Genomic DNA, 23,630 nt, shown 5'->3' with positions numbered 1-23,630 from the left:
ACAGACCATGTATGGTCTCATCAATTGTAGCAAGACTTCCTTATTTTTGATTTAATGGAGTTACCTCTCACTCTTCTGAACTGTATAGAATATAGCCTCAATTTAGGCTGATTAATGGAAGAGACAGAGTAACGGCAAATGGTTGTTTCTCAAAGGAGGCATACAGAGGGGTTCTGCAGGGATCAGTATTAGGACCATTGTTTTTCTTGATCTATATTAAATGACCTAAACTTGGGTGTGCAAGGAACAATTCCAAAACTTACGGACAGCACAAAGCTTGAAAGTATTGTGAATTCTGAGGAAGACAGTGATAGACTTTAGGAAGATTTGGATAGACTGGTGGGATAAGTGACGACATAGCTGATGAAATTTAATACAGAATTGCGAATTAATACTTTTTAGGAAGAGGAATGAGAGAGGTAATATGAAATAAAGGACAGAATTTTGAAGGTGATGCAGGAGCAGAGGACACATAGTGCACAAATCATGAAAGTAACAAAGGAGGTTGAGAATGCGGGTTAATAAGGCATGTGGGATTTTGGTCTTTATAAATTGAAGAATAGAATACAAAAGCAAAGCGATAATGGTGAACCTTTTCAAACTCTGCTTGGCATGAAATGGAGTGGTGGTGATCTGCCCAAGGACAGGTCCTCTGCTCATTTCTCTATACCTCGGAGTTCTGTGTTTCCCTCTTCTCTTGCTTGTAAGAGCCTCTCATTTTCAACCAATAAAAAACAAACAATAGGACTAAGGAAAGAATATGAGGTGGATTCCCAATTCACATCTGATGTCTGCTTAAAGAAAACACAGTTGCTCCCTGCCCCCCTCCTTAAGTATCCCCCAGCTGTATACAGCTGTTGTCCCTCAAGGTTTGAGCACCTTTGCCAGCCACATCAAAAATTCATTGGTTCCATCATTGACCATGGCTCATAATTCTGAGCACTGGACCCTTTCCTGGGCCTGGGGCAATTTGTAAAAGAGCAGAGATGACCACCTTCTCAGTTCTCAAATGACCCTGCTATCCCCATGAAATATTGTGTTCAGTTCTGGGTACCAAGCTTTAGGAAGGATGTGAAGGCATTATAAAGGGCACAGAAAAAATTTACAAGAATGGTTCCAAGGATGAGGACTTTACGGAGATGGATTATAAAAACTATGAGAATAGATGGTTGAAGTGATTGAAAAGGCGTCTGAAAATCATGAGGCATCCAGACAAAGTAGATGGGGAGAAACTGTCCCCAGTGGCAGAAAGGTCAGGAACAAAAGTACACTGCTTTAAGGTGAATGACAAAAGACCAAAAGGAAATTCATTCTTTGCATGGAGTTCTGGAATCCACTGCTCAAGAGTGTGAAGGCAGATTCAATTGTGGTTTTCAAAAGGATATTGGATAATAATCCAAAGAGAAAAAAAATGCAGAGCAATGAGGAATGGCAGACAAGTGGGACTAAGTGAGTTGCTCTTGAAGAGGGTCATCATAGACACCATGGGCATATAGCCTCCTTCTGTGCTGCAGCCATTTGATTCTATGAATTTACTCAGCTTCACATCATAGGACAGTCCATCAATCCCAGGAACAAATTTAGTGAATCTGCACTGTACCACCTCCAATGCAAGCACATCTTCCTTAGAGATATATAGACCAAAACTATGCATAGTACAAGATGTGGTCAATATATAAAATGGTGGTCAAGAGAATCCAGGAGAAATACATCTCACTGAAAAGAATGAAGAAACTAACTCATTTTAAATCAGGGTCCATGACCTGTGAGCCGCCCAGTGGTTAAATTGCTAAAAGTCATTTCAAAAATGCACAGACTTTTTTCCAGTTTAATTTGGGGTATAGTAGTCTTCAGTTCCTTAACAATAAAAATCATGTAGAGCTTTTTAGAGTATATGTAATAGCGTTCCATGTTAATTTTCAGAGCTTCCTGTGATGCCTGCAAATGAGTACAATTAGCAGAAACTCCCAACGGTGATTAATTCATCCCAGGTTGGCCCGCTTCTGGTGTGGTGTTTTTAAAAACTCGAGCAAAAGATTACAGAAACTCAATTTAGGTTTACACAATATTTGTTCAAAATTCAGTGGGTTTTTTTGCTGTTTATACAGGTACTAGGTAATTGAGCTGAAGAAAATAGTGCAATTGAATAGAAATTCCAGGCCATAGTATTAACGAGAGCTATCACTGGCACTCGTTTTGAAAAAGGATTTCTCATGGTGTTTTCAATTTACTGCTTGAACATTTACTTCTCTCGAAGGTCAGTGATGCTAAGTTTAGCTCTAAATTTCATACTATAACAGCAGTTAGGCACTAATGGGAAGTGAAGATCTTCAACTGCTGGAGAGTTTTTATGACCACAGGAAAATTACAGCAGCTCTTCAATATGTCCTCAACCAATGTCCAGATGTAAGCATTCTTTGGCTTAGTTCAGTGGGTAAAGATCAGTAGCCAGAACTACGATTTGGTATTGCTTTTTCTAGTCAATTATAGTGCTTCATCTAACTCAATACAAATTAAAGATCAAACCTGGTACTTTCCTCATTCATATTGTTCAATATCATACCAAACATTATTCTTGTTGTTCATTTTCCAACTGTTTCTGAAGTACTTTGATGCTTTTAAAGCTTCAGTGTCACTTCCAACTGAAACATTGTGAAATTGTAAGCCACAAGAGGGCTTAAGGAAATAAGGTGCATGTTGAAATCGGAAGCCTGGCTTTCAACCATTTAAATATCCTTCACTTCTGGTTATAGGCCAAGAAAATGAATCTATAGCCAGCCTTCTTTGTTTTCTTACAAGCAGTATTTTTCTCTGTGAATAACACTGAAGGCACAAGAATGTAATCAGCATAAGCAACTACTTTTTGACTTACAACTTTTCAGCATGAGCACAATAATCATAAATTACAATTTTAAATTAATTTTTTTGTTGCTGCAAGCAATACTTGCTGGTCCTTTGCACGAAAAATGCTTCACTTTCCTGTTTGCAGCACACCAACGCGCATATTCACATTTAAATTTTTAAGGTTTGTCGTGGCATTTTGGCAGCAAAATAAAACATTAAATAAGCTTAACACATTTCCTTTTCCTTTCACAACATCATCGATGTGATAATTATGGCTTCTAATTTTAAAAAATTAAGAAATCCTAACTATTGGCTGATAGCTGCATTTTTAATTGTACAGAGCACTATTTCTGCAGCCAAATCATTGCAATGAAGTCAAACTGTGAAAGCTTAATGGTGCCTGGTTGAAAATTACAGAATATCGCCTACCTTGTCACTGTCCAGAGTGTTCTGTGAGGTCCGTGATGCAATGGAGATTGTGTCGGGCTGACTGCTTGCATCTCCCTGACTGTCTAGTTCTTCTCCATCCCTGAAATAAAATAAGATGTTTCATTACTAAAAAGACAAAGGCTGTGGTCCTCAATTATTATTCATTATGGGGAGACAGAGGCATAATGGTCCAGTAATCCAGAGGCTGAGGCTAATGTTCTGGAGACAGGAGTTCAATTCCTACCACGGCAGCTTCTGGAATTTAAATTAATTTAATAAATCTGGAATTGTAAAGCTAGTCTCGGTAACAGTGACCAAGAAACCATAGCCAAATATCGTAATAACTCAAATTTGGACGTTACTAATCTGGTTACGAATGTCTTTTAATTAAGAAAGTCTGCCATCCTTACCTGGTTTGGCCTACATGTGACTCCAGATTCACAGCAATGTGGTTGACTCTTAACTGCCCTCTGAAATGGGCAACAAATGCTGGCCTTGCCAGCGACACCCATATTTCATGAAAGGAACTTTTAAAAATTATAGTTCTCCCATTACAGTATTTGTTTGTGCTGTCACAAGTTCAATATCAAATCACAATAAGATGGATCCACACCCCCACTAAAAGAAAAACCTGTTCATAACTTTGATGTACGCTGGTTGGTTATCATTCTTGACTCATTCATGCTAACCAAATATTGTGACCATTATCCTTCCTCAAGTTCTTGAACTTATTGTTGCCTCCCTGCTCCATATCCATTTCTAACAAAACTCCCGTTAGAATATTTTCAGTTCTGTTTCTTTACCACTCATGGTTTTGGGACTGCCCTGACTAAATTTCCAAATGTGACTGCAGCTGGAGGATTCTAAATTCTAAACTATGATGTGTTATCCTATCTTGTCCTTCTTGACCGCTCTTAGCATATAACTACATAATTAACTTAAGCTTTTATTGCCATTTTTCTATTCCATGTTTTGCCCTTAGTGGTGAGCACACAATCTGGACAAACACTACAGCACAACTTTGAGGCTGTCAGATAAGATGATAAACTTATGTTCTTCCTTCCTACTCAAGCAGGACACAATTTTAAGGAGAGGCTGCAAATTATGCTCTGTTTATTCCTCAAACATAGCACTTTTAACATAGTAAAACACCCCGAGGTGCTTCACAGGCACATTATCAAATCAAAGTTATCAAGCCACATTCGGAAATAATTAAATAAAATAAAAAAGAGCAACAGCTGGTTAAAGAAGTCGGTTTTAAGAAGTGTCTTAAGAGGAGGAAAGAGACACGGGCTAAGGCAGGCAATTCCAAAGCTTAGGGTTTAGGCAACTGAAGGTACAGTTGCCAAAGGTGAAGTGATTAAAATTGGCGATGCGCAAGAGGCCAGATTTGGAGAAGGCAGATATCTCAGAGGGTCATTTGACTGAAAGGGATTCCAGAACTAAAGAGGGGTGAGCCCATTGAGGGATTCCAAAAGAAGGATCGGAAGTTTAAAACTGAAATGCTGTTAGACCAGTTAGTAAACGCAGGGTCAAGTTAGGATATGGACAGAAGAGTTTTGAATGAACTCAAATTTGTGGAAGGAGGAAAATGGGAAGCTGATCTGGAAAATGTTGGAATACTCAAGTATAAAGCAGCACACATGAACTGAGTCAGAGGCAGAGTCAGGTGATGTTATGGTAGAAGTAGATGGTTTTAGTGAAGTCTGAAGGCCTTCTCATGGTTAAATATGAACTAAGGTTTCAAAGAGTGTAGTTCAACCTCAATAAGGCCAACAGGAACAGAATAGCTAGTCATACAACTCATTGCAATTTGTGAAACTTTGCAGTGCACAATTTTGCTGCTGCGTTTATATCCCGGACAATAACTCATTACAACAACAAGATTTATAAGATTGTTACGTTTTGAATTTTTTGGCTTTAATTTGGGATAAAATGAAGAGGTTCATGTTATCTGTTCTGAAGTCTGCCTAACAACAGGTGTGGGTGACATGGCTGTTGAAGATTAAAGGGAGGCCTGGGTTGTTTGTTGGAAAGAAAGTGCAAAGTTATCACGCTTGGAAACAATGGCATCTGTGCTTATAATTATTAGACCATTAGTCTCCAAAGTTCCAGGAAGATGTTGAGAATGTGGAGTTAAACAGTTATGCTTTAAACCGTCCATTTACTTCTAAGATAAAAGAGAGTTGGGAGTCTCAATCAGGATTTCTAACTGAATATCAAAGACACGTAATTCACAATGTCATGGAGATGGGTTTTCAGAGGGGGGTGGGTTTCTACGATATCCCTGAAAACTCTCAGACATGGGCAGTTTGCCAGGATTTGGAAGAGTATCAGCAGCTACATGTCGAAAATTTCTTTGGCTCACTGTACAGGAAAGAAGGTGGGGGCTTGCGATCAGATGGAAAAAAACAAATTTTGAGGATTTAAAACAAGGCTGGAAGATTTACCTAGTTAGTGCTTGAGGCAGATTCACCAGGAAAAACCCTCAATGTAAAAGACAGCTCTGGCATTAAACGCTACCAGGCTGGGAAAGGAAAGGAATGGAAATAAACCTGCGGTAGCTTGAAATCACTTTGGGATTGGGTACAGGAAAATCAAATGATTTAAGGGACAATAGGATTTAAGGTTACTTTAAATGTAAAAGGCAAAAGTTCTGTTCCATAGCTTAAAGTATAAGTTGTCAACAAAATAACATTGAGTCAAATATTGCTTTAAGTTTTTTTAGTTTATTTATTAATGTCACAAGTAGGCTTATATTAACACTGCAATGAAGTTACTGCGAAAATCCCCTAGTTGCCACATTCCAGCGCCTGTTCGGGTATACCGAGGGAGAATTTAGCATGGACAATGCACCTAACCAGCACGTCTTTCGGACTGCAGGAGGAAATTCACACAGACACGGGAAGAATGTGCAGATTCCGCATGGATAGTGACCCAAGCCCGGAATTGAACCCGGGTCCCTGGCACTGTGAAGCAGCAGTGCTAACCACTATGCTACCATACTGCCCTAGATGTAGAAGATGTTACAATTTGTTATGAGATCTCAGTGAGCTGGTGGATTTCTAATAAAGTTGACATCTAAACCAGGTAGTACACTTGTTCAAAACAAGGGCGAGTCCCTTTACAGTATGTCTTAGAATGTGAAACTTTGTTCACCTATTAATTGGAAGTTCAAATTTTTTTGCAAATGTTATTGGTCTCAGTGGGGAATATTAAACAACTGTTTAAAAACAGCTAATTTACTATAAAGCACTTGGGAATATCCTGAGGACTTGAAAAATGCTGCACATCTCCAATCACATCTTTTCTAACACAATATCTCTGGAAATTCCTTCTCTTCGTGTCCTGCACAGTCACCTCTGGAATTCTACATGGATTTATCCTTAGTGTCCTCTTTGTCCTCATCACTTTTTGCATGCAAAAGGTCAACTTCAAAATGTTAACACTTCGCCAGCTCCACCACTCTATTAGTGGCTTCAAATTCATTATCATCCGTGTTGTCAGATTACCTGATATGAAATCAAGGATAAGATAAAAATTCTTCCAACTGAATACTCAGACAACCAAAGCTTTTATTTTTGGGCCCTCAGTATAAATATCCCTCCCTGATCACTTATTGTACCTCCTCTGTGGCTATTCATTAGGTAAAATAGGCTCTGCAACAACAGGATATCCTTCAGGATCCAGAATAGATTTTTGAACCACCAAACTTTCCATTACAAAGGCTGGCTATAAGAGCCCTTCTTATGGTCTGTATTTTCAAACAAGCATCAGCCAGCTCTTCTCAAGATGGCTTGGTAGAGATTCCTTATTTTTTCCCTCTGTACTTTTTTCAACATTAAAGATACCAAATAAGTGCAAGCAGTTGTATATTCCGACAATCCCCAAAATAAGGTCGTTTTCTTTTAAAGACTCAATTAAAAATATTTTATAAAGCAACCAGACCAATAACTGTAGATGAAATAAGGATGAATTTTTTGCTTACCTGTGCTAAGAAAAAGACCTGAAATATAATAAAGCAGGACTCTCTGGCTATTAGTGCATTGTCATTATTCATAGCTACTTTATTCCACTCACAAATCAGCCCATTATATTTGATATCTGAATGATTGCTAGCCAATACCATTTGTATGACACCCAGAAACCTAACTTTCATACACCTGTTTTAGGTCTACTCTTATCCCCTTGAAGTTAAAACAAATATTCTTGCAAGAAATATCAATGTACATGGACACATAAATGGATGGGCTAAAGCACATAGTCAACTTTTAAGAACAGATTAACATGGAGCTGTAGTAAAGGAGAATAAAGAAATGTAGGAACAGGGTTTCATATGGGATTAGAACTACTGCTCGGGTAAATAATAAACACAAATACATACTTGTTGGGTTGAATGACCTGTTTCCATGTTGTAATATCTATGTAAAACTATTTCAAGAAGTTAAATATGGCCAAGTATACAGAACTAGAATAAGATACTCCAGGAAATTGGAATAGTTAGATGAGAAATTGGAAGGAATTGATGGGTTTAGTGTACCCAACACTCAACATATCCAACCACAGAGGAGTAATATTGGCAAAAAAAAGCTGAAGTAGCCAAAAAAGTAAAGCAAAACCTTAGTGCCCTGATCAGACTATGCTTTAAATGCTGTGTCTAGCGTATTCAGCGAACCACAACAGAGACAGGCTAACTGCGAAGACAATGCTGAGGAAAAACCATGAGATTGATTAATAATATCAAGCATTGACATGTGAAGAAAGACTGAAGACTTGAGCTTTTCCACTCCAAAGAAGGAGCCAGAGAAAGGTGCTTTCAACAATAACTCGTATTTATATAATGCCATTAACATATTAAAATATCACAAGGCATTTTAACAGAAACATAAAAAAAATACATGACACGGAGCCCAAGAGGTAGGTTTTAAAGAATATCTTCAAGATAGAAAGGCAGAGAGGTTCAAGGAGCGAATTCCAGAATTTAGGGTCTAGGCAGCTAAAGACACCAATAGTGAAGCAATTAAAATCAGGAATGCCCAAGAGACTGCAATTAGAGGACTGTAGATATCCAAAGGTTGTCAGACTGCAGGAGATTAGTGAGATATGAGAGGAAAGGCCATGGAAGGATTTGAAAACTAGGGTAGTGATTTTAAAATTGAAGCTGCTTAACTGGAAGCCATAATAGACTAGTGTGCAGAGAGATTATGGACAAATGGGATTTGGTGCAAGTTAAGGCATGGGCAGTTGAATTTCAAGTGAGAATGTGGGTGACCAGCTAAGAATGTGGTGGAATAGTTATGGCTGCAAGTAACAAAGGCATGAGTGATGATATCAACAGCAGCTAAGGCTGAGCAATATTTTGGAGGTGGAAATTGGTGGTCTTAGTGATAACGCAGATGTAGTTGAAAGCTCATCTTGGGGTCAAATATGACACTGAGGTTGCACAGTTTCAGATTCACACAGTGCCAGAAAGAGAGATGGAGTTGGTGGTAAGGTAGCAAAGTTTGGAGTGACTAAACACAGTGAAGACAATGGCTTCAGTCTTCTCAATATTTAATTGGAGGAAATTTCTGCTCATTCAGCGCTGGATGTCAGAAAAGTAGTCTGATCATTTAAACACAGTGAAAGGCTTGAGTGAGATGTTAGTGCTAAAAAAACTGGGCGCATTGTTTTATACGTGGAAATTGACATGTTTCAGATAATCTCACTTAGAGGCAGCACCAGGATGAGAAATAGGAGGGGAGCAAGGACAAATCCTTGGGAAAAACCAGAAGTTGGAGCAATTTAAACATGAATCCTGGAGAAAATGGACACAGATTTGTGAAACTACATATTCAGTGACTTCGAAGGGGAAAGGGGAGGCTGAGGATAGGACAGTTGTTTGCAAGGTGGGTCAAGGGTTTTTTTAAAAAGGGGAGGGCGATTTGAAAGAGAAAAGGGCGATTTGAAAAGAAAGAGATAGAACCTGAGGAGAGATAACCATTGCCAATGCCAGCTAACATGGGGCCAAGTAGGGTGGTCAGTGGAAATATCGGTCTGGAAAGCAGGAAGTGAGTCTCACAAACAAAATGAACTTTGGATGGCATGAGGAGAGGTGGGGAAAGTAGAGAAAGATACAAGTTTAGGGCTATAGCATGGAAGAGTTTAAGAAGAAGCTTGGTCTCGAGGTCTGGGGACAGGGTAGAAAAAGACTATATACAAAGGGTTATAAAAGGCAAAACCTGAATACTAACAGGTGTTACTGCCCTGCAAAAACTCAAACCTCAAGTGTAACTGGAAAATCATAACAGAAAAGCAAAACTACAATTTTATTTGCTCAGTGTTGTAGATGATAGGAGAGGGTGAAATAATCTGTAGAAAAAATAATTTTGTACAAATATCCTGCTGAGTACTGAAATTTATAACTATTATCCAAGGATGATTTTTTTAAATGTTCAAAGAAAACTATGCATTAAGAAATATTCTGAAGTTTAGTACACTTATTTCTATCGCTGAGCAAGTATTGTCGAGAGCCAAGACCTCATATTCTATATTTTCATATATAAAAATATACAGTGGTGAAGAAGGGAAAGGGTTCATGTTATTTGTACCTAAAAGGTTGAACTTTGTACTTAGAATGTATCACAAGCATGACCCCTCATTATGGCTAATCCCCTTGTTTATACTGCTTCTGGCATGAATATAAGTTATTTATTCATGGTTTCATTCTTTAACTTCATTCTTATAAAGACAGACAGCTAAATATAAATGTAATGTTTGTAAAGTCTTACCTTTTCTACAAGCTTGTGTGTGGTTTGAGGAAGGAAGGCAATGACAAGATGTGGGGCATGATAACGGCCATTTAAAGGAGGACTCCCGCTGGGGCAGCTACAATTATGCCGATAACTTCAAAGGAAGGGCCGTGGAAGAGCAAGAAACCTAAGACTGTATCGTGACTACAGCTGCCAGAGAACTGCTGCTTTGTGATAAGGACTGTTGTATGGACTTTGATTCACGACCAGACCAATGTTTGTGTCGTGACTGGTGCTGGGAGCCATAATGTATATATATCCCCACTTTTCTGTGTTCAGAGAGAACTTCGGCTTCCGCTTTCAAGGGGTCAAGTTCTCCCACAAGCTTGTGAGAATAAAGCTTACTCTATTTTGACTCATACCAGCCTCAGAGGTATTTTTTACCTACCACAATTGGTGCCGAAACCCAGAAGACACCCCGGGATCTGTTTGCGGGACTCTGTTTGCGGGCTCAGGTTAAATGGCCACAACCTGGGTACTGGAATAGAGTTCTGAACCCAATAGGGTGAGTCAAACTACAGTAAGGTGACCATATGTGATGAGAGTGTGTGAGAGTGAAAGACGTCTGAACTGAACACATACGGACAAGGGGGCATTTGTCTTTGATACTCAAGTGAGTGTAAAGACTGGAGAAACGTTGCCTGAGGTGTGATGTTCAGACGTGAGTGAGAAAGAAACTGTCTGAGTAAAAGCCGGCTTAATGAAGTAAGCTTAATAGCCTAAGCTTAATAGTGTAAGCGGTGGTACGGAGGGATTTGATCACCCCTGACAGGTAACACCGGACTCCGATAAGAGCGACCTAGAAGTGGGAGAGCGAGAAGGGAGAATAGAAGGCTCCAGGTGGTGAGTATAAAACTTATCTGTATTATGGTGGGATCACAAGCACAAAGACAGTGGGGACTTCCGGAATCCCTGATAAATGAGTGTATGACTAAGAGGAACAAATTCATTAAACAGATGAGAAAAGGAGGGTGGAACTTATCCTATCCTCTGGGCCAACAGCATAAGTGGTTGGACAAAGAAAATAGGAGTATTGTTAATACATCAGTGAGCTGGACTAATTGAGCAAGTAGTCGCCTCTACTAAGAAGTGGAGTGAGGATAAAGAAAGGATTAGGGAATTAGAATCCAGAGTAAGAGAACTGGAGAAACAAAACCAAGTATTAGAAGAAAAGCTATCGAGAGGGGAAACCGTTCCTCTACCTCCTTATGAGTCCACACAACAGTGACTAACTGCTCTTCCAGAGGAGTGGGAAGCGCTAGAACACAACTCAGCGCCAGTAACCCAAGGGGGAACAGATGCACAGCCAAAGGTAAATTATGAACCCTTCAACCCAGGTGAGAGACAGCAGATAATGGCTTCCCTGGGTAAATTACAACCTAGAAGCGCAAACACTAATTTCTGGGAAGAATTAGACACAATCTGGGTAGGTCACCTATTACACCTGAGAGACGTACACCAGCTGGTAAGGGCAGCCTGTCCAGTGGGTAAGTGGAGACAGGTAGCAGGTGGACCCGCCGCTCCTCCAGCACAGGATTATGCCCAACAGACACCCTTCGCCCAGTTTAAGGTAGAAATTCTGAGAGTGGTACGGAATGCTCCTACTAACTGGAGCAGAATGACCACAAGGAAACAGCTAAAAGGGGAAGGAGCTTCTGAATATGGGGGATGGTTGTTCCAGGTATATCAGGAGTGCTCCGGACAAGGAAACCCAGGTCGAGGAGATCGAGCGTTCATCCAGGCTTTTAAGGATGAATTCTTTAGTGTTCACCAAAAAATCCTTAAAATGGGAATTTTCAGTACCCCGAACTATGATGAGTTGGTAGAATAGGCTAATGGCATACCTGGAGGTGGATAGGAGAGATCTTAGTTTGTGTGTTTGTGTGATCTGGTTTCTAGTCGAATGTAGGTGGTTGTTGTTGTATTAGATTGAGAGCAGGAATTGTTGAAGCTTTTGTTTGTTCTCGTGGAGTGTTGATTGAGGGTAATAAATGACCTTAGTTTAGCCTCAGGAGAGCTGGGGAGGTGTTAAGACTGTTAAAGATTAAAGTGATAAGATTTCTTGAATTTACTTCTGTTTTGAGTGTAATTACAGTTTGGAAGAAAGAAGAATAAAAGTGACTGTCTTAATCCAAGTTCTGTATTCTTTTAAATGTGTTACTTTCATCTCATTTTAAGATGTTAAGTTTGAATGAGTGTTGGAAGCTTCCATGTGTGTCTATGTGTGTTTAACAGAGTTGTTTGTTTTGATGTTCTTCCCTGCTGTGACTTTACAACAGTGGGTTTGATACAGAGTTTAAATAAAATTGGAAAGTAAATTGAAATTTCAAAATCGAAGTACACAAATTGAAGTTGGAAATAGCCAATTTGAATTTTGATTAAACCTGTGTTTGAATTTTGTTAAGAAAGGATTTAAACCTTGGAGGGAACCATGTGTTCTCTCCTTTGTCTTGAAGTGAATATTATGAGAGAGTTAGTTGAGAAATTGGGAGAAGAAATTAAGTAATTTTATGGAAAAGTAGATAAGCAAGAACAAAATGAGGTAAATGTACTGTCTATGAGTCAGTTTAAAATATTTTAAGTTAAGAGAAATGAATTGTAATTCTGCTTATTTCAAGTTCCAGCAGGAGATTAATCAATTAAATCTTAGTTGCCAATGCAAATTGCCCTTACAAATGTCTGATAGTTTAATATTCTGTAACCTGGTTAAAATTATGTACTGCTGTTGGAATTTTATGTGCTATCTATTGTTCAAAGTTTGCCAAATATTGAGCACTGTCAAGCTTAAAATCTAGCCAGTTGAAATCAAACCAAAATGTTTCTGATTAATTAACTAGTATGTATTGTACCTACTTTGGTTTTGATTTGGCGCCTGTTGTTTTCCTCGAGTGCGGGGGGGTTTGATCTGGAGCTCAGTTTAAAATTGGAAACGGCTTGAATTAAAAGGGTTTGGATATTACGGTTTTGCTGTGTAAAGCGGTATGATACAACTGCCGCTTGATTATTTTTATTATACAGTATAGCACCCGAAAATAAAATAAAATCCTGAAAAGCCTTCACCAATTTTGTATAATAGTTATATATTATATGTTGTGTATTGATAAAACATAATTCTGTAGGAGCTTCCTGTTTTCCTCGCCATACAAATGATTAGAGATAATGTCGGGGTACATTATATAAAGATTGGAGCTGTATGGTATGATTTTAATGGGGAATGCGATGTCTTTTGATGAGATTATATACAAATGAATGGATGTCTAGCTGCAGCCAAAAAGCCAGTGTAAAGTGTTATTTAATTCACACTAAGCTTTCTATGGAAGGGGGGTGTGTAGTTAACTGTATAATGTACCAGCTAAAGCCATACAGATATCGGGAAACTGTGGACAGAGATATTGCCCGCTATACTGATGAGATTAAGAGTTACCACAAACCGGACAACCGGATTAACCCCTTATGAAATTAATGACAGAATGGACGATGATGTAGATTCACTAAAAGATGAATTCAGGGAATATGTTTGGAACTAAGCACCCAACTAAAAGGGATGCGCAAATTAGTAAAAGACAATCCGGAACAAAGAGACACAGGTAGAGAGAGCTTGAAATGCTCCCTGACGGGCGGGAAGTTGCGTCCTAGTAAAACCACTATTTGACAAAGCTGGTTTCACCCCTAAATGGGAGGGTCCCTATGAAGTTAAAATTGTGTAGTGTGCTTAATTCACAGATATGTGAGACGGTTGACCTCCAAGCAAGCTGAACGGGTTCACGCGAAGTTGCACGTGGGCGGTATAGCCTTTGGACCATTGTATAACGGTCGCGCGGGTTATTAGTTAAGTGATAGGATGATTTTCTTGCTGCTTCTCACGACCCTTGCCCTGCTGGTCACGGAGGGGAAGTATAGGTGGAATTGTGTAGACTTGGGGACAGAGCATCGCAAGTATCTCTGTAACGATGGCTCTGTCTATTGTAACCTTCCGACACATGGAATAAGTCCCTGGGAGGTAACTTGTAGGGACCGCTGCTTGGGATTCCTTAACCATACCATGTTGCCAACTCTGTTGGAGGGGCGAGGTGATTGGGGTCTCCCATGCAATGTAATGTGGTGTAACTGGAATTTTTGGTGTTTAGCTGAGGGACCGGGATGGATCTGTACCCGACAACAGCAGAGGGCTCGGGAGGATGAGTACATTAACATGAGATTTGGTCGATCCAAGCGATCATTGTACCAATCCTCTAAAATCCGACCCTATCACATGAACACTTTCATGTATATGTCTCACTTGTATGTACGACAGTCAAAATTTTGAGCAAGTGCTGGGTCTGCTTACATATTCCCATGCATGAAGGAAAGGGGGGAAAGTCCTTTATTATCTATCCCTTTGTCAACTCCGGGAACAGTAGAAGGGATTTTGGATCGGAATAGAACCCAAGATGAGACAAGGAAAATGACATGTAAAACCCCATCAGGCATGTTGTGAAAAACCAACAAGGGGGGATCTATCTGCTTGGTAGGAAACGGAACCATACTTGTTGGCCGTAGCTGCTGTACCCAGCAGGTTAATGTCACCAGTGGTGCCTGGGCTTTGGTGCAACAGATTACAATCCATTGCCCCATTGCTGATGTCCTGGTCAGCCTCTCCTCTACTTATATGAGCAGCATGACTGCATATGATGGTACCTGTTTTGTCTGTGGAAACAATGCCGACCCATGGTTTCCTTGGGATTGGGTAGGATCGTGTTATTTGGCATATTTGGTACCCTAAATTCACCATTAGTGAGACAGAACGGTTCTTTATGATAGCTTTCCCACTTTATGGGACAGCAAAAGCAGCACAGGAACTTATACATATGGCCTCGACCTTGGAGAGAATTGCAAATGAAACTAGAGACGGGTTCGAGGAGATGAGCACAGCCTTCTCTGAAGTATCAGCCGAGGTTGTAGCTATCCAGACTGTTGCTTTACAGAACCGATTGACACTTGATTATGTGTTAGCTTTCCAGGGAGGAACGTGCGCTATAATTGAATCTGAATGCTGCACGTATATCCCAGATGTTTCGGAAAATATAACTCATTTGGCAGATCATATCAAACGAGTGGCGATGACAATACAAGGTGAAGGGAGCCAATATCATAATTATAACCCTCCGGGATGGCTAGGGCAATGGTTTGGGTCATGGGAATCATGCCTGATGTATGGGTTCATAGTATTAATTGTTATTGTTTGTTGTATTTATATGACATTATTGAACGAACAGCCCGAATTATGCCGAGTGCAAGTGTACAGGCAGAAGGGGCAGGCTTCCTGACGAAGTAGGCCCATATATATTGGTAACCTTTGGTTCTGAATTGGTCATGGGGCCATGTTTGAACTTGTCCCCGACCAAAAGGGGGGATTGAAGAAGGGAAAGGGTTAATGTTTTTTGTACTCAATGTATTTTGTACCTAAAGGGAAAGGGTATTTTGTACCTAAAAAGTTGAGCTTTGTACTTGGAATGTATCACAAGCATGACCCCTCATTATGGCTAATCCCCTTGTTTATACTGCTTCTGGCATGAATATGTTATTTATTCATGGTTTCATTCTTTAACTTCATTCTTATAAAGACAAGACAGCTAAATATAAATGTAATGTTTGTAAAGTCTTACCTTTTCTACAAGCTTGTGTGTGGTTTGAGGAAGGAAGGCAATTACAAGATGTGGGGCATGATAATGGCCGTTTAAAGGACTGCCCCCGCTGGGCCAACTACAATTGTGCCGGTAACTTCAAAGGAAGGGCCGTGGAAGAGCAAGAAACCTAAGACTGTATCGTGACTACAGCTGCCAGAGAACTGCTGCTTTGTGATCAAGGACTGTTGTATGGACTTTGATTCACGACCAGACCAATGTTTGTGTCGTGACTGGTGCTGGGAGCCATAATGTATATATATAGCCCCACTTTTCTGTGTTCAGAGAGAACTTTGGCTTCTGCTTTCAAGGGGTCAAGTTCTCCCGCAAGCTTGTGAGATTAAAGCCTACTCTATTTTGACTCATACCAGCCTCAGAGGTATTTTTTACCTACTACAGTGGCATGGTGACCTCACAGCACCAAGGACCCGGGTTTGATTCTGGCTCGGACGACTGTCTGTGTGGAGTTTGCACATTCTTCCTGTGTCTGTGTGGGTTGCCTCCAGGTGTTCTGGTTTCCTCCCACAGTCCAAAGAAGTGTAGGTTAGGTGGATTGGCCATGCTAAATGTATGGGTTTATGAGGATAGGGTGGGGGAGAGGTTTGGGTAAGATTATCTGTCAGAGAGTTGGTGCAGACTCAATGGGCCAAATGGCCTCCTTCTGCACTGAAGAGATTCTATGCTTCTATATATTATAATATACTCTTATGGCTAATTTCTAAGAATTAAAAACATTTCAAATACCCTTTTTAAAGTGATTGAAGCTGTGCCTGTCTGTGACCATAGAATGACATGAGCTAATATGGCAGTTTTGAAAATTGAAACCGCGATCTTTGAGATGACCCTATGGGCTGCAGCGACCAATTTCAAAAGGAATTATACAAATGCCATTTTCATTTCGTAAGCCAGGCCTGGCCAACCGGAGTCGATTCATGCACGAGGAGAAAGGACCTTGCAACTTCCCTTTAAGACTTAATGGTCGGAACATTAGCTATTTCAAAGACCTAGACAAGGTGCTGCACACCCGTTGTCAAAGCCGAAGTGGCAAGGTGGGAGTAATATGACATGACCTCCTAACTGGGAGAACTATAAATATTGCCTTGTGACTCTGCAAAGTTCAGTCTGCCATTTTTCCATCTACCAAGAGACAGCACAGAAAAGGGACTCATCTATACTGTTTCTACTAGACCTTTTGTACCATCATCTCTGCATGAGTATCTCATTGTGGAAGTTAACTCTACTGGAAAAGTGGATTATTCAACATTAGCTCAGCCTGCCACCCTTTGTGAAGGAATAAACCACTGGACCGTGACTGTGGACTCATGAAGCAAGAATTCTTTTCTCTGTGGTCTTTGCCTGTTAAATCATTCTGCCTCTATTCCTGTTTTACTGCATGAGTGCACTAATAACCCTCCCCCACCACCCCCCAAAGTTTTGAGTGCGCAAAAATAAACTAAACCCAAGTTCATTCTATCTCAAGTTTATTGTGAGATCGTTAATAGAAAACAGGATCACACACTAAAACTGAGGGGTTTTAGGACATATGCTATTGCTTATAATGGGGGAAGCAAATCAAAACACCTTTCTGTTTACAAGGTGGCTGGTGAGAGGAGATATCAGGGCTGTTTAAATTGATCCATTTCCAGTCCTTAACACTATATTTTAAGTTACAAAAATACAACTTGAAGGGAGCAAAGGATGTTCCATATAAAAGCAAAATACTGCAGAGGCTGGAAATCTGAAATAAGAGCAGAAAATGTTGGATAAACCCACAGGGTCTGGCATGTTCATCAGGTGGTGCTGCAATCAAAGGCTCACACAAAGTGCTTAACTAAGGCATACTCATTACTACCCAAATGAACAGCCAATTTATTGTATGTAAATTTTCTTAAAGAAAGCATTGAAAATGTGGGATTTGCTGCATAATGGAACGATTGAAGCAGATAGCATTGACACATTTAAATGCTTAGATGTGAAAGAGAAGCGAGGGATAGGGTAGGAAAAGGTAATTAGAATAGGAGGGGCTTGTGTGGCTTATAAATACTGGCATAGAGAAATTATGCTCAATGTCCTGTTTCTGTGCAGTAGATTCTATGCAACACTTCATAAGTGAAAGGTGAATCTGAATTATAGAAACGCAATTTAAATCTCTGTAAATCATCTTTGCCGTGAATTTAGGTTCAAACCAAGTTATCGAGCACAAAGGAATATGGTTGTGGTTATTGGAGGCCAATCATCTCAGCCCCAAAGACATCACTACAGGAGTTCCTTTGGGCAGTGTCCTAAGCCCAGCTTTCTCTAGCTGCTTCATCAATAACCATCTCTCCAACGCAAGGTTAGAAGTGAGATCTTATTTGATGATTTCAGTGTACAGTAACATCTGCAACTTCTCAGATACCAAAGCAGTCTGTGCCTGTGTGAAGCAAGGCCTGAACAGCATTTAGGCTTGAGCTGAAAAGTGGCAAGTAAAAATCGTGCCTTACAAGTGCCAGGCAAAGACAACTTTTACAAGAGAGAATCTAAACTTTACCTTTTGATGGCATCACCAAAAGTGAATCCCCTATTATCAACATCCTGGGGTTCCTACTGACAATAAAAGTGACTGGATCGGCAATATAAATACTGTGGCTACAAAGCAGGTCAAAGGCCTGGAATTTTGCCGTTATCACTCACCTCCTGATATCCCAAACCCTGCCCATCGACTACAAAGTACGAGTCAAAACTGTGATGGAATACTCTCCACTTACCTGGATGAGTGCATCTCCAACAATACTCAAAAAGCTCAATACCATCCAGGGCAAAGCTGCACACTTAATTGGCACTTCATCCATCACCTTAAACATTTATTACCCTTCTCCACTACCCGGCAGGACAACAGCACATACCAAGAAGCACTGTAACAATTCACTAATGCCTCTTCACAGCACTTTCCAAACTCTCAGCTTCTACCACAAAGAAGATCATGACTGATGCATGGGAACAGCACCATCCCCAAGTTCCCCCCAAGGTACACATCATCTTTGCTTGGTACCAAATCCCTGTTCCTTCATTGTTGATGAGTCATAATACTAGAACTTCCCAACTGTGAACTTCCTGTGGGTGTATCTACACCACATGGACTGCAGCAGTTCTTATGTCTAACATTTCTTTTTACATTTTACCACATTGTTGATAAAATACAAATAAAAAATGACACACAAGCAATGCCCATATGGTTGTCTCTCAATGAAATTAAACATTTATTGTATCAGCTGGTTTTGGAAAAAGAAATCATTTAAAATCCCCTTGAACTGCATCAATTCTTCTGGCATAAAACAAGGGCAGTACATTTTGTTCCCTCTATACTCCAATATTTAAAAGTTGGACATCAATAGAATGTGAAAGCAACCAAAAAAATAAAGACAAATAATGATTCAGAGAGAAAGACAGAGTATAAAGTTCAGATTCTGAGCTGTGAACCAAGGTTAACCTATTTTTCCTGATTATACAACACACAAAAAGTAAATGTCAGGCTTATTAGGTGTTGCTGCAATCAAATTGCTCTTAATTTGGTGGTTGCGATGGCAACCCATGCCATGTGATTTTCAGTACTTTTCAGCAATATTTACAGAAAATGACTTCCCTCAATTTGCAAGATGAACAGAATTTTTGAACCACAAATGTTTTGAAATTTCACTTTCACAAATGTCTTCTTCCTCCTTACTCTTGGCAACCCTCAAATAAGAAATCAAATGTATTGGTGACAATATTTCTAATAGGCCTGACATTCAATTTTTGTGCAGTACTTGACATCCAGTATAATCAGAAGAAATAGGATAACATTGGTTCACTATTTTAAAATATGGCATTTAGATGAAGTGAAGCACTGCAAAAAGCTAACTTTTGCGTCAGATGCCCCTGGAACCTGTGCCCGTATTACCTCCTTACCTTCTTGATTTTCACAGTAACTTCACTGCAGTGTTAATGTAAGCCGACTTGTGACTAATAAACTTTTACTTTTGCATTTCCAATAAAAAAAACCATCATGTTGCTGAAACTTACCTATAGACTTGTAACTACAGAAATGTTAAATATAATTTCATAATTCTTTCAAGATGCTACTGCATTTTCTGACAAAAATATTCCTGCAACCTATGTACCCATCTACTAGATCCTGCTAACTCTTCTACAGATATGAATCTATGGTACAAGGCAATGGATGTTTTCCATGCATGCCATGCTGTTACACACCCCTCTAGTCCGCTCAGTCTTAGCACCAAACCAAGTGAACAAGATTAGCTGTTAACTGACACAATGTGAACCTGTTCCTGTGGTAGCTCAGTTTAGGTTGCTTTAAGTGTTTTTTCATCCACTGGGTTATACTGTGCAGATGAATATTTATTTGCATTGCTCACATTAAATTACCATATATATTTGTGGATAAATTGGAATTTTTAAGGCTAATATTTTAGGCTAAAGTCATGGGGGTCAACTTTTGTATGGGTAATTATTTTTTAAGGGGGTTGACGTGTGCACTTTACATGACCCAAGTCAGAACCAAAAAATCTGTCACAATGCAATAAAGTAAAAAATGACAACAATAAAAAATATTAATGATTCATAATGTGATCATTTTAATAATTTGAATAAATAAAAACAAAACTTAAACTTACTTACTGATAGTCATTTTCATTATTATTTCTGGGATTTGATCCCTGAAAAACTAGGGTTGACTTTTACACAAGTGTATATGCAAGAGTATCTTCAAAAGTGGGGGAAAAGAAATACATGAATTGCGGAGCAGTTCATTCAAACATAAATCAGATTTGCAACAATCTAATTTCTCATTGGATCTCAAACAATGATGAGACAAGAGTACAGGAATGAGATAGAGAATCTGGTGAACTGATGCGATGACAATAATCTCTCCCTTAATGTCAATAAAACAAAGGAGATAGTCATCGACTTCAGAAAGTGTAGTGGAGGACATGCCCCTATCTACATGGCGGCACGGTAGCACAGTGGTTAGCACTGCTGCTTCACAGCTCCAGGGTCCCGGGTTCGATTCCCGGCTCGGGTCACTGTCTGTGTGGAGTTTGCACATTCTCCTCGTGTCTGCGTGGGTTTCATAGAAATCATAGAAACCCTACAGTGCAGAAGGAGGCCATTCGGCCCATCGAGTCTGCACCGACCACAATCCCACCCAGGCCCTACCCCCACATATTTTACCCACTAGTCCCCCTAACCTACACATCCCAGGACTCTAAGGGGCAATTTTTTAACCTGGCCAATCAACCTAACCCGCACATCTTTGGACTGTGGGAGGAAACCGGAGCACCCGGAGGAAACCCACGCCGACACGAGGAGAATGTGCAAACTCCACACAGACAGTGACCCGAGCCGGGAATCGAACCCGGGACCCTGGAGCTGTGAAGCAGCAGTGCTAACCACTGTGCTACCGTGCCTCTGGGTGCTCCGGTTTCCTCCCACAGTCCAAAGATGTGCGGGTTAGGTTGATTGGCCAGGTTAAAAATTGCCCCTTAGAGTCCTGGGATGTGTAGGTAGAGGGATTAGCGGGTAAATATGTGGGGGTAGGGCCTGGGTGGGATTGCGGTCGGTGCAGACTCGATGGGCCGAATGGCCTCCTTCTGCACTGTAGGGTTTCTATGATTTCTATGATTACATCAACAATGATGAGATGGAAATGGTCAAAAGCTTCAAGTATGTAGGTGTCCAGATCACCAACAACCTGTCCTGATCCCTCCATGCCAATGCTATAGTTAGGAAAACCCACCATTGTCTCTACTTTCTCAGGAGGCGAAGGAAATTTGGCGCGTCCGCTACGACTCTCACCAACTTTTATAGATGCATCTTTGAAAACATCCTTTCTGGTTATACCACAGCTTGGTATGGCTCTTGCTCTGCCCAAGAGTGCCACGGTGGCACAGTGGTTAGCACTGCTGCCTCACAGCGCCAAGGACCTGGGTTCAATTCTGGCCTCGGGTGACTGTGTGCAGTTTGCACATTCTCCCCGTGTCTGCGTGGGTTTCCTCCGGGTGCTCCGGTTTCCTCCCACAGTCCAAAGATGTGTGGATTAGGTTGATTGGCCATGTTAAATTGACCCTTAGTGTCAGGGGGATTTTCGGTGTAAATATTTGGGGTTACGGGAATAGGACCTTGGTGGGATTGTGGTCGGTGCAGGCTCGATGGGCCGAATGGCCTCCTTCTGCACTGTAGTGATTCTATGATTCTAAGACTGCAAGAAACTACAAAGAGTTGTGAACAAAACCCAGTCCATCACACAAACCAGCCTCCTATCCATTGATTCTGTCTACACTTCCCGTTGTTTTGGAAAAGCAGCCAGCATAATCAAGGACCCCACGCAACCCCGACATATTCTCTTCCACCTTCTTCCGTTGGGAAAAAGATACAAAAGTCTGAGGTCAAGTACCAACCGACTCAAGAACAGCTTCTTCCCTGCTGCTATCAGACTTTTGAATGAACCTACCTTATATTAAGTTGATCTTTCTGTACACCCTAGCTATGAGTGTAACACTACATTCTGCACTTTCTCGTTTCCTTCTCTATGTATGGTATGCTTTGACTGTATCGCACAACAAACAATACGTTTCACTGTATACCAATACCGGTGACAATAATAAATCAAATTATCTGTCACTCCCTCACCTGTGGAGTTAGCTAACTCAGACTCTGATTGCAGATGCACAAAATAGTCAGTCAAGGCTGGTAAATTGAGCCCAACATACAATTCAGTAGTTTTGTTGTAAATTTGGTTTTAATTTTCACTGTTTAACATGTGCATAACAAATTTGGGCATTTACATACTCAGGTTTAAATGGTGTTAAGTGATTTCCGAAAGCTTACATGGACCTCACTTCATGATTTTTGAAAAGGATTTGTTTAAAATTCAATGTAGGATTCAATTAAGTGTTGATGTTATCTTAGTTTACTGGCACATTATACAAAACAAGTACCACATTATTGTGTCTTGCAGCAATATGCAACACTCACCTTCTCCCTTTATGTTTGTGAGATGTAGGTTTGGGCAAGTGGATTGCTTCTTTCAGGGCACCTTTCAGATGAATTGTCCTTTCCTGTATAACCTCTCGTATATGCTTGATCCAATCTTGTTTATTTTCAATGCTGGAAGCCTTCAACACAAATAATAATTCAAGACAAAAATGTACACGTAATCAAGTCAAGTATTTCCTCTGAAGTGTGTACAGTATGGAATTGTAAAGCAGTTATTTTTAAAATAGGCTTCATTTATAAATTCTTTCATTACATGAAGCATATAGAGGAATCCTTGCCAGGCTTTAAAAAATGCAACCAAATGAGAAAACGCTGGAAAATCCTAGCTATGACTGTAACACTACATTCTACATTCTCTCCTTTCCTTCCCTATGTATGGTATGCTTTGTATACCAATACCGGTGACAATAATAAATCAAATTATCTGTCACTCCCTCTGCAGGTCTGGCAGCATCTGTAAGGAGAGAAAAGAGCTGACGCTTCGAGTCCAAATGGCCCTTTGTCAAAAAAATGCATCTTGCTAACACATGCATATTATTTACAAGTTTAATAGTACTAAAATGCGATGGACAATTAAATGATTGTTTTTTGCTTTGCTACAATTAATTAATTATTCATTCATTCAAGCTTTTCCCCAGGTCGGTGGTGACGTTCACGAGAGGTCATAGGTTCAAGGTGAAGGGGGGGAGGTTTAACACAGATATCAGAAGGACATATTTTACACAGAGGGTGGTGGGGGCCTGGAATGCGCTGCCAGGCAAGGTGGTGGAGGCGGACACACTGGGAATGTTTAAGACTTATCTAGATAGCCATATGAACGGAGTGGGAATGGAGGGATACAAAAGAATGGTCTAGTTTGGACCAGGGAGTG

General features: G+C 40.2%; 1 protein-coding gene across 3 annotated transcripts in view; it reads right to left on the bottom strand.

The window, feature by feature from the left end:
- Positions 1-23,630, bottom strand: part of LOC144510730 (triple functional domain protein) — a 589,246-nt gene that overhangs the window by 176,150 nt on the left and 389,466 nt on the right. For all 3 annotated transcript variants that reach the window (XM_078240506.1, XM_078240513.1, XM_078240521.1), the window contains 2 exons: positions 22,739-22,878; positions 3,274-3,373 (listed from right to left, as the gene is read on the bottom strand). In XM_078240506.1, coding sequence (XP_078096632.1) covers positions 3,274-3,373; positions 22,739-22,878 — 240 coding nt within the window. The remainder of the gene's footprint in view (positions 1-3,273; positions 3,374-22,738; positions 22,879-23,630) is intronic.

This window comes from Mustelus asterias, chromosome 2 (assembly GCF_964213995.1).
Source record: "Mustelus asterias chromosome 2, sMusAst1.hap1.1, whole genome shotgun sequence".
In the NCBI taxonomy this organism is placed as follows: domain Eukaryota; kingdom Metazoa; phylum Chordata; class Chondrichthyes; order Carcharhiniformes; family Triakidae; genus Mustelus; species Mustelus asterias.
Note: the sequence above shows the minus strand (reverse complement) of the source record. Positions and strands in the feature narration are given on the sequence as shown.